Genomic DNA, 12,024 nt, shown 5'->3' on the forward strand with positions numbered 1-12,024 from the left:
AACCAAACCCTCTTTATATGTTCACGTTAACACAAACTAACTAACCTTTAATATGAATAAATTGACCGTGTACATACATGTGAAAAAAAATGAGAAATAAAACTCGCAGAGAATAGTAATATATACACGTGCCTGCTAATTGGTAAACAAGCACAAGCACAATCACAATCACAATCGTCCACTAATGACTAACTTCTATTGAAATTCCTTAGTAATGTTGAAAATTGTAAGAGGACCAAACTCGGCTATACCGGTCAATTACTAGATACTTATCGCTCACCCATTTAATCATATTCCACTATGATTCTATTCATTAACAAATAGGAAAGAGAATTAGAATGTGTAGTTAAACTCTAAAAGTAAGCTCCACTAATTCACTATAAATACACGAGAGAGATCTATAGTCTTCATTTCAAAACAAACAAATCCATTTCACTTCTTCTCATATTCTCTCAAGTCATATAACTCTTTCGATCTCTTCAACCAAATTACTCATATCTCATATATACAAAAACCGTTTTTCATTTTTAGTCGAAAATAATTCATCATTCCTAAAAAAAAATGTCAATAACAAGAAACTATTCCCATCTCCCTTTCCTAGTGCTCACTATATTTGTTTCACTTTCATTGGCTCTCGCCCTAGACGAGTCTGAAATTAGAAGCCCGAAATCGAAACTCCAAAACTCGTATGGAATTACGACAAGGCTTAGCCGAGCGATCACACCCTCACCAAAGAGAGTATTCATTAACGTGGATGGTTTTGGCGCCAAAGCCGATGGAACAGACGATAGCCAGGTAAACAATTAATTATACCATCAAAATCAAAATAATTGATTCATACATAGTACATGGATATTTTATGCTGATTTTTGGATATATGTTTATACAAATATATATAGGCATTTAACAAGGCATGGAGTAGGGCTTGTTCCTCTAAAGAAGAGAGCATAATTTATGTGCCAAGAACCAAATAAGTTTATCATCTTAAGCCAATCAAGTTTTCAGGGCCTTGCAAGTCTTCCATTACAATGAGGGTGAGTTTGTGTTAGTAAATAATAAATTAATTTCGGTTATTATTAACGTCGATTAACTAATAATTAACAAGATATGGAACGGTTGGAATTGTGATTATGAATAGATTTCGGGAGTGATAAAAGCGTCGCCACATCATTCGGATTACGAAAGCGACATAAGGCATTGGATGGTGTTTGAGGGAGTCCGAAACTTGAGAGTCGAAGGTGGTGGCACTATCAATGGCAATGGAAGGAAATGGTGGCTCAACTCTTGCAAAATCAATAAAGCTCTTGTAAGTATATATATTCTCATTTAATACATATTTTTTTTTCATTTTAATCATATTAATATAAATATCTAACTTTCTTTGTTTCCCTTTTTAACTTGGTGTCTTCCCATTTTCTTTCGTCCACAGCCTTGCAAGCATGCCCCAACAGTAAGTTCAATTATCTATCTATTGTGTTTTTCATTCAAAAATCCATTAATATGGAAATAATCTTATATTAATTTGAATTTTGAATTTTGAATTTATGCGTGTAGGCTGTGACATTTTATGGGTGCACCAATCTAGTGGTGGCCAATTTGAGGTTCAAGAATGCACAACAAATGCATTTAACATTTCAGAAATGTTTGAACGTAAAAGCGGTGAATCTGAAAGTGATTGCCCCCGGAAATAGCCCCAACACCGACGGAATTCACGTCACCGCATCTCAAAACATTCACATCATGAATTCTCTCATCAGAACAGGTGAGTGATATATATTGTTTCATGATATGTATATATATTTCTCTCTTTACGTACTAATAAATTGAAGATATATATGCACGTGAAATATTTTTTTTATTAATTACTTTTACTCCTATATATGAAGGTGATGACTGCATTTCAATAGTGAGTGGATCAAAGAATGTTAGAGCTACGGACATAACTTGTGGACCTGGCCATGGAATAAGGTATTTATTTATGAATTAATTGTTATATTAGAACATAATACGAATCAATTTATGTATAATTTTTTGTATTATATATACTGACATCTCGGTTATTAATAATTGATAAATTATCCAGCATTGGAAGCTTAGGAGCTGGGAATTCAGAAGCTGAAGTTTCGAACGTGTTTGTGAATAGAGTCAAATTCACAGGAACCACTAACGGAGTGAGAATTAAGACTTGGCAGGTACGTAAATAATATTTCTACAAATTAAATTTTATTTATAACCAAAAAGGGTCATTTTATTAAATGTCTCTTTTTTTTTTCAGGGAGGTTCTGGATATGCGAAGAACATAATATTTCAAAACATATTAATGAGAAATGTTAGCAACCCAATTATCATTGACCAAAACTATTGTGACCAGAAGGAACCATGTCACCAACAGGTAATTAATCAATTAATTATACCGAATGTAATCTCTTTTTTTGCAACCCTAATATACTACGTATATATAATCAGTATAAATACAAAATTTTAACGTTATTTTGTAATTATTGCATGTATATATATAATATAGGCCTCAGCCGTGGAGATAAGCAACATTAAATACATAAATATAAAAGGGACAAGTAATTCAAAAGTGGCTGTGAAGTTGGAGTGTAGCAAAAGCGTGCCATGCAAAGGCGTTTCTCTTCACAACGTCGGTTTCGAGCGCGAAGGAGATAGCGATCTCGTCGAAGCTTCTTGCCAAAACGTGAAGCTCAACAGAATTGCAAGTGTTTTTCCCAAATGCTCTTGATTTTATTTATTTGATAATCATTAGCATTAGCTTAATTTATATCCTTTTGGCCCTATAGTATTGTTACCTATAAGTGGCCTCGTCTCTTTCTTTCCTTTCCCTTAGTTTTTTCTTCATTCTTGGATATATGTGCATACACACTTATCCATTCTTTTTACATACCTTTCTTTTTTTTGGAATTTAATCATTTTTTATTGGTTCATGTAATTTGAGTGTTAGATCAGCATCTGAAACAGCTATTTGGGAGTTTCAGAATTTAGTGAATAAAGGTTGTGAGAATTACGTATCAAGGTTGGTTGGTTTATAAACAGATTCATATGTATATTGAGTTTTGTTAATCTTTTGAATTTTTGGATCGAACACTTATTTGAAACCACTACGTACGGCTCAAAAACGTTGTTTTAATTTGTAGCTATACGTGTTAATTGGTTTATATACACACATGCACACACGCTAAAAGCGTTGTTCTATTTTTGAGTAAATTGTAACCCCTCATAAACAGCGATTCGATGAGTAAATTTTAACCCTAAACAAAGAGGAAAAAATGTGATAAAATGATAAATAGAATGTATACTTTTAGTATTTCAAAAACAAAAAACAGGTTAGGAGATAACTATGGTAAAAGTAGTTTCCAAGTTACAAAGAGGTGTGTTAGCGTCACTTTAATTTTTTTCAAAAATTACATGAATTGGCCAATATCGTGTGAAATGTTGAAATTGTAAATTAGTCAATGTTTCATTTTTTTTAAATAGCAAATTTTTATGATGTGGCAATTAAACCAATTTTTTATTCCAATTTTGCCATTTTTAATATCTATTTTTGAAATAAAAATATTATTAATGAAAATCAAATCTGGAAATTGATATACACAGATGATATATCTATTTGATTGCTCATTATATTATGATTTGATTGTCCAAAATATACACCAATGGAAATTTTCATTTCAAAATATTTGCTCTTTCACACTCTCTCTCTCTCTCTCTCTCTCTCTCTCTCTCTCTCTCTCTCTCTCTTTCAAGATCTAAAATTGGCAACAATGGAGGATGTCAGACCGACGACAGACGGAGCCGGAGTAAGCTGGCGAAGCCAAGGTAAGATCCAACGGCGAGCACGTAGCTAAGCCGCGACGAGCTCTCATCTCAGCCGTCAAATTCGGGCCCCGAGACCTTGAAGTCGTTGATGAAGGCGGATCCGAGGCTGGTGATTTGTTACGGTGGTGAAGGAGTAGCGTCGGATTGGAGGGCGGAGGTTTTTTCGGTTGGCAATAGGGCGATCATGGTTTGTTTCTAAAACACCCTCATAGTATGAATGATGGTTTGCGCTAAAACTCTCTCCTTCATAATTTTTTTTTTATTTCTTCTCCGGTCGTCCAAAGGTAATATGTCAGTATATTTTTGTTAATGTTGGTAAATTTGTGTTTGAAACGTAGGTTTCGAGTGTTTAGCGGGCCAGTCCGCCATGGTCGTCTTGGAGGTTATTCCACAAACGGATCGGTATATTTGTGTTTATTTTTTATAAATCAATTTTTTTTTTAATATCATTATTGTTTTCTTAGAGCAACGGTAACATTATTGTTATCAATATATAATAGCATAGTATATATAGATACAAATACTTAGTTACTGATGAAGCTCAACAGGATCCAAATGTTTCTCCAATATGTTCTTAAATTGATTTCTTTGCTCTCATTTTCTCTTTACTTGTATGATCTTCTTTTCTTTTTCTAATATGGATCTGACACTACCAGAAATATGGGATACAACTACAGTTTTTTTTTTTTAACTTCAGTTTAGCCTTTTAATGGAGTCTTTAAATACAGACTACGGTCACCTTTTTTTTGGCCTATATTAGACTCTAGTCGAATATAAAACTGTAGATAATGGTCTACTTTTCTCTACAGCTTATATAAAAAAGTAGTGGTTTTACTAAAAAAATTAAAATGATCAAAATTTCACCATTTTAAAATAGAGGGAAATTTCCCACAAAATTTTGGCACATTTACACTACAGTCAAAGGTAAAGATGGAGTTGTAATACTTAAAATATAAAAAATTAACAAAATTTTACTATTTAAGTGTGGAGGGAAATTTCCCACTAATAATTTTGTTTAAGACAATGTATGAAATCTTCAAATTTGACTAAGTATAGAAACAACACTATATTCATTTAGACAAATTGAATATTTTCTTTATTTTCTTTGCTTCACCGTAAAAACATCAAAAAGAAAAAAAAAGAAAAAGAAAGAGAGCTAGAGGGAGCCAGAGAGATTCTGAGAGTGAGAGCTAGAGAGAGCGAGCGAGTAAGTGAGGGTTGAGCGTCGCCGGACTTGTGTTGGTGAGATCTCGTCCTTCCTCTGTTCTTCGTCTTTCTTTTTCCTTCGTTCATCTTCGTTTCTTTAGTTGAATCGCGTCTAATCTTAGTCTATGGCTCCGTTTCATTTCTTTACAAGGTCTTGAGCGCGGATTTCTGGTTAAGGAGAGACAAAGAGTCCGTGGTTCGTTCATTAATAAGAGGTAGGAGTTTCTATTTGAAAATTTCTTCTTTCTTTTAGTTCGATTTAGGTTTAGAAATTAGGGGTTTTGGATTTCTCTTGCTTGTTCTGTGATTTTTCGTGGTATATGGGTTAGATTGGGCTCGGTTTGTTGTTGTTCTTAATCTGAAATTCTTTGACTTAGGGTTCCTGAATTCTCTCTAGCTTGAAAACTCTCTTGTTTTCTTTAGAGCTAGGTTAAAAATCAAAGAACTCGGTGGAATAGAGGTAAGATATTAATTTTGGGTCACTTGTTAACTGTGTGGGTTTGGGTTTGCAGAAGTGGAGCAAGGGAAAGCAAAAGGAAAAGGTGAACAACATGGTTCTCTTTGACCAAGCGACCTATGACAAGCTTCTCGTCGAGGTTCCCAAGTTCAAGCTCGTCACTCCCTCGATTCTTTCTGACAGACTGAGGGTATGTGTTCTCACTTGTTACACGTCATACAAATCCTGAAACTATCCGAGCTCTGTATGCTTCGTGGAGTGGGCGAAGGCCAACGGCGTGTTTGTGTTGCTTCTGCTACGGCCTTCCAGCTCATCGTGCAGAGGCTTCGCAGAGAAGTTCGTGCGGCGATACCGGGAATTTTGGTGAGAAGAGGGTTGGGGATGGGCAAATCGTGTGAGGCTGCCGGAGGGGTTCGCTGTCACGGCGAGGAGTCGGCAGGGGCTGTGGCGGCAGTGAATTGTCCGGCGAGGGGTTTTGTGGCTTGCAGACATTCGAAGCAGAGGGCCTTTGAACTTTGGGGACGATAAAGTCGGGTTATTTTTGTCAATTACCATCTCATTCCATTCTTATTTTTAATTGATTAAAAATAATTACCAAACACCAGACTAGCTTTTCATTCTCATTCTATTACCATTCTCATTCACATTCTCATTTATATTCCACTTTTCTTTTTCAACCAAACATACCCTAAGATCTTGAATTGCATTCTGATGGAATGATGATATGTTTTTATTTAATTATGAATTTGGGGCAGTTTGACATTGGCCCCCAAGTGTTATTGGAGAAAGGAAATTCTTGTTTTGCAGAATTTTTGAGCAACAAATTTGAATTTTCCTTTAAATTCTGCTTCTAGTCTTACATTGTGTTGATTATATATTTTTTTTCTTTCAGATTAGTGGATCACTGGCACGCAGAGCTATCAAGGATCTGATGGCAAATGGTTTGATTAGAATGGTCGCAGCTCATGCGAGTCAGCAGATCTACACCAGGGCCACCAACACCTAAATGTTATAAAGGTCTTAAGAAAACAAATGGAGGGTAAATTAGTTTTCATGTTTTGTTCAATACACTGAAAGGAGATGCTTATGTTCGACCTTTAGCCTTAACTAGTCAGACTGTTTAGTGCATCAATACACTGTGTAAATAGATAGATGGATATAGATATGCATGCAAGCTCAGCTAAACTGCCATTTTCAACAGTCCCTTTATATTTCAACTCTAATTTGCTTGGCTGTGGGGTTCGAGAGGGGTTTGCTGGCCCAAACTCACCAAACGGTACAAACCTCTCTCTCTCTCTCTCTCTCACTCTATATATATGTATGTATATATGTATACATGGATATTTAATGATGTATTTGTGTTATTATGTTGAAGAAATGGGCTGAGTTTATTCCATGTATGCGTACAGTTATGGCTTGTCAATCCGTTGCAAACATCGTCAAATCGTCTCTCGGTCCCGTTGGCCTCGACAAGGTATTTTCATAAATTCGTCTTTTTGTTTCAAGTCTCTCTATATTCGATCTCTTAGAATGTTACCAAATGTTGTGTGTTCTTTTTATGATACTTTGTTTGGTTTTGTGGTAAAGACTGAGTACGCACTTGAGAAATTTAAAAGCTTTAATGGTTTTGAGTGTTGAAAAGTATGAAAAAAGAACAGATCTATATGAGATGGCTGGTAGAAAGTTCATAATTTTTATGTTTAAACGAGGAAATTTTTTTTTCTAACTAGATTCTAATAATGCTATCGAACGTTTTTGGTGGGCATACTCTGTGACCATGATTAATAGGCAGCAAAGACAGCTTTATCACTCTTAGTATCTGAACAATAGTTGAGTATATTTTCTGTGATTAAGTTTGTAAGAAATAATTCTGGGAATTGATTGTTGTCCTTGGAGGAAAATAGGCAGCAATGCAGGCTCTCGAGGAAGATATGAAGAAATGACTTGGCTGAGATCGACGAGCAACGTTCTAGGGAAGATACAGTGTTGTGACGTTTCTCGAAATTTGGGGTAAGCTTTACTCATTTAGTTTGTGTGTATGAGTGTGTGACTTTGTACATATTGGTTCAGTTTTCACTAACACTTTTCCCACTTAGATCAAGAAGTTGGTGAGGAAGTACTTGGTCAATCTGGTATTCTTTTTTTTTATTTAAATAAATATTTGTTTTAAGCTTTTATGTCATAACTTGTTTTTGATATGGTTTCTCTGATTCTCTGCTCTCAAGGTTGGCGACCAAGATAAAAAGCTCACAGAGGGAATTAGACTTTATGTCGTCCGGTCCAGCCACTCTCCCCGGTGAAACTTTATTGCGTTTTGTTTAATTATTTTTTTCATGTGAATGAGTATTAATTTTGCATGCTAATGAACTGATATCAAAACATGCTTAATAGCTTGTTTGGTCAAGTATGCAATAAATTAGACATGAATTATTTGTATGAGCCTATAATGATATTGATTGATGATTTAATGGAATATGAGATTTATTTGGATATCATGTGTTTTTTTAGATATTCATTTATGTATTTAATTGTATATTTATTTAAATATATTTTTATTTTAAAAAATTGCTCTACATAAATAAGATGTAGTCTATATTGTTTATGCACTCTTAACTTCAACAACTACATTTTAAAGATGTAGTCAGTCAAATTCAATTAATTAAAACTACTTTCTAAAGTTGTAGTGTTTATGCACTCTTAACTTCAACAACTACATTTGAAAGATGTAGTCTTCAACAGAAAAAACTGGAGTCGTAGGCAAAGAGATAAGACTCCAGTGCAATAGATGACACAAAAACGCCGTAGTCTATATAATTAAATCAATTAAGACTACTTGTTAAAACTGTAGTGTTTTTTTCTTATGTAATTGAGTTATATGTAACTACATCGTAACGCTGTAGTATTTATAGATGAGACTAGTAAGACTACATCTATAAAATGTAGTTATATATTTTAACTACAGTCTTATAAAGAAGATACACTACGGCCAAAAACTGGAGTCATAATCAAAGAGATAAGAATCCAGTGCAATAGATGACAGTCGGTAAACTGTAGTCGACTTAAAATGACTACGGCGTTCGGCAGTAGTTAGAGGCCAAATTTCTGGTAGTGTGAAATACGTGATGTTGTGTATCCGATCATTTTTAGGCATTGTATTGTGCGTAGTTAAGGTGTTTTTAGATTTAGCGTGCTGTATTAATTAGATCACGTATGGTTGTTAATGGGGAAAATATCAAGAGTATCCCTTGTGTTTAATCGAAATGCGAGATTTATCCCCTCTATTTCTAAAAATATCAGACATATCCCTCCAGTTTAATATAAATGACAAATACATCCCCTAAAAAAATGTTATATTACAAATATCACCCTTTTTCGTTTATTTTTTACAAAAAAAATAATTTGAAATCCCCTAAATACCCTTAATGAAATAATTTTTTATCTTCTATTATATATACAAAAAAATTAAATTAAAAAAATTCTTTATAAAAAGTTAAGGTTTTTTTTTATAAAGAGAAATTTTGATTTTTTTTAATAAAATAGTAAATAAATATTTATTCTATTAAGGGTATTTTGAGGAGTTAATTTTTTTTTTTTTTTGTAAAAAATAAACGAAAAGGGTGATATTTGTAATATAACATTTTTTTAGGGGATGTATTTGTCATTTATATTAAACTGAAGGGATATGTCTGATATTTCTAAAAATAGAGGGGATAAATCTCGCATTTCGATTAAACACGAGGGGTACTCTAGATATTTTCCCTTGTTAATGCGATTTCTCGGATAACATTTGTGGGACACGTGTCGGGGTACGAGCTTGCGACGTGTCTTGATCCTGTGTTGTCGGGGTCGTATTTCTTGAATTTTTGAGATGGTGGTGAAAACTCTTTATTCTCTTGAGAGCTTCTGAGATTGGTAGATGTCTTCTGGTTGCCTTCTTTGTTGTTCTCGCCTTTTCTTTATTCTCTATGTTGGGTAGTCAGATTTCACTCATTGTATTTCTTTTTCTCGAAGAACAATTGGGTCCTTGATCTTCGTTTATGGGTTGTGAGAATTTCGGAGTTGAGAGAAAAATGAGAGTTAAGAGGATTCTGAGTTGTTAGTGAATTGAATTTTGATTTGTGTGAGTGAGCTATTTATAGGGAAAACATGCCGCTTGTCGCTTGTCGCAAATCCGCTTGTCGCTTGTCTCAAATTCGCTTGTCGCTTGTCTCAAATTCGCTTGTCGCTTGTCTCAAATTCGCTTGTCGCTTGTTACAAATTTGCTTGTCGTTTGTCCCAAATTCGCCAGTCGCTTGTCGCTTGGTTTTAGTCAAGCATATTTTTAGCCCGTTTGACTAAATTGTCCTTTTAACGTCGTTTTAGCAATTGAGATGTCATTTTTAACATAAGAAAAATGACGGTATAACATTTGTCGCTTGGTTTTAGTCAAGCATATTTTTAGCCCGTTTGACTAAATTGTCCTTTTAACGTCGTTTTAGTAATTGAGATATCGTTTTTACCATAAGAAAAATGACGGTATAACATTAACCCCCCAGTTTCGTGGGGGACTTGTCGTGCGGGAAACTTTGTAGTCTTTTTGGCAATTTTTTTTGCGAGATGTCTCGATGCCGCGAGCTCTCTATTTTTTTGTGAGACGTCTCGATGCCACGTGCTCTCCATTTTTTTTAATTCTCGACGCCGCGAGCTCTTTATATTTTTTGTGAGATGTCTCGATGCCACGAGCTCTCCATTAATTTTTTTTATTTTTGCGAGATTTCTCGACGCCGCGAGCTCTCTAATTTTGTGTGAGACGTCTCGATGCCACGAGTTCTCAATTTTTTTTTGTGAGATATCTCGATGCCACAAGTTCTCAATTTTTTTTTGTGAGACGTCCCGATACCATGAGCTCTTTATATTTTTTGTGAGATGTATCGATGCCACGAGCTCTCCATTAATTTGTTTTTATTTTTGCAAGATATCTCGACGCCGCGAGCTCTCTAATTTTGTGTGAGACGTCTCGATGCCACAAGTTCTCAATTTTTTTTGTGAGACGTCTCGATGCCACGAGCTCTCCATTTTTTTTGGAGTCCTCGACGCCGCGAGCTCTTTATTTTTTGTGAGAGGTCTCGATACCGCGAGCTCTCTATATTTTTTTTGTGAGAGATCTCGACGCCGCGAGCTCTCTATATTTTTTTTGTGAGAGGTCTCGACGCCGCGAGCTCTCTATATTTTTTTTGTGAGAGGTCACGACTCCGCGAGCTCTCTTATTCTTTGTTGTGAGAGGTCACGACGCCGTGAGCTCTCTATTTTTCGTAAGAGGTCTCGACGCCGCGAGCTCTCCATTTTTTTTTTGTGAGAGGTCTCGACGCCGCGAGCTATATTATTTTTTGTTGTTAATCTAATTTAAAAAAAATCCTTTTTTAGAGAAACAACTACGATTTTTAACTTCAATTTTTTTATCTTGTTTTTCATGACATTACATTTTTTGGGTTCTGTGACCATTTTTGGAAAAAAAATATAGCGAAATAAATTAAATGCTCTGGCGGTGACGCTTGTCGGTTTGAAGAAGGTAGGTAATTTGGTACCGCGGCCTATTGAAAATACTGGCGGAGCATGGATGCTTGATTTATGTTCCGTCCATCTCTTCGAGGCGATACGTCCTGTCGCGTATTACTAGCCGGACTCGGTAGGGTCCTTCCCAGTTTGGCCCAAGTAGTATTGGCTTCGGTGATCTTCGCTAGGGGTTCTGCTTCCACCCACTTCGTGAAGTAATCAATTGCCACGATCGCGTAGACTCGCTGACCTGACACCATTGGCAGTTTTCCGATTATGTCAACCCCCCATTTTGCGAACGGGCGAGCAACAAGGATGGGGGCGCTGAGTGCTGTCTTGGGATATGCGAGAACCTTTGATATTTGTCGCATTTTCTGGCGAGTTCGAATGCATCTTTCTTAAGAGTGGGCCAGAAGTAACCTTGCTCTAGGGTCTTAAGTGTCAAAGAGTGTCCTGCAGAGTGGTTTCCGCAGATTCCTTCGTGGATTTCTCTCAGGACATAATTGGCCTCGGCCTCATCCAAGCATCGGAAGAGTGGCTGCGAAAATCCTCTTTCGTATAACGTGGTTCCTCGTAGAACATATCTTTGCGCTTGATACTTCCTTCCTGGCTTCCGCCTGGTTGCTAGGGAGGGTGTCTTCGCGAAGATAATCTATGATCGGCATCATCCAGTTTGGCTTCGGGTCATCTTCTATTGTGTTCACTTCTTCCTTCTTGATTGACGGGTGCTTCACGGTTTCGACGGGTACTTTCCCCAAGTTTTCATCGTCGGCCTCAGAGGCCATTCGAGCTAGAGCGTCTGCTTCAGTGTTTGAGTCGCAGGGGACTTGCACAATTTCATACCATGAGATTGCTTCGAGTCGGAGTTTAGTCTCTTCGAGGTACGCGATCATGTTCTCCTCTTTTGCCTGGTACTCTCTTTTGACCTGGTTGACGATGAGTAGCGAGTCGCAGCGGATTTTGAGGTTTTCTACACCGAGCTTTCTGGC

General features: G+C 36.1%; 1 protein-coding gene and 1 pseudogene across 1 annotated transcript; both read left to right on the plus strand.

Annotated features, from left to right (window-relative positions):
• Positions 1 to 561: 561 nt before the first annotated feature.
• Positions 562 to 2,841, plus strand: LOC149382850 (polygalacturonase-like; annotated as a pseudogene).
• A 944-nt stretch (positions 2,842 to 3,785) lies between these two features.
• LOC149382851 (small ribosomal subunit protein eS25w-like) lies at positions 3,786 to 6,552 on the plus strand. The gene is made up of 5 exons (XM_089628844.1): positions 3,786 to 3,840; positions 4,179 to 4,242; positions 5,376 to 5,385; positions 5,559 to 5,693; positions 6,396 to 6,552. The coding sequence occupies exons 1-5, from the start codon at positions 3,786 to 3,788 to the stop codon at positions 6,507 to 6,509; spliced, it is 378 nt and encodes a 125-aa protein (XP_089484970.1). The 3' UTR covers positions 6,510 to 6,552.
• Positions 6,553 to 12,024: the final 5,472 nt, after the last annotated feature.

The sequence above is a fragment of the Urtica dioica genome, chromosome 10, assembly GCF_054948205.1.
Source record: "Urtica dioica subsp. dioica isolate 48M chromosome 10, U.dioica_male_clone48M_v1_H2, whole genome shotgun sequence".
Classification (NCBI taxonomy): Eukaryota; Viridiplantae; Streptophyta; class Magnoliopsida; order Rosales; family Urticaceae; genus Urtica; species Urtica dioica.

Bases quoted from the DNA above. Each gene is read 5' to 3' on its own strand.
- LOC149382851 (XM_089628844.1), top strand. From the start codon at position 3,786: ATGGAGGATGTCAGACCGACGACAGACGGAGCCGGAGTAAGCTGGCGA. The intron at 3,841-4,178 runs GTAAGATCCAAC...TTTGAAACGTAG, and splicing joins AGTAAGCTGGCGAAGCCAAG to GTTTCGAGTGTTTAGCGGGC. The intron at 5,694-6,395 runs GTATGTGTTCTC...TTTTTCTTTCAG, and splicing joins TTCTTTCTGACAGACTGAGG to ATTAGTGGATCACTGGCACG.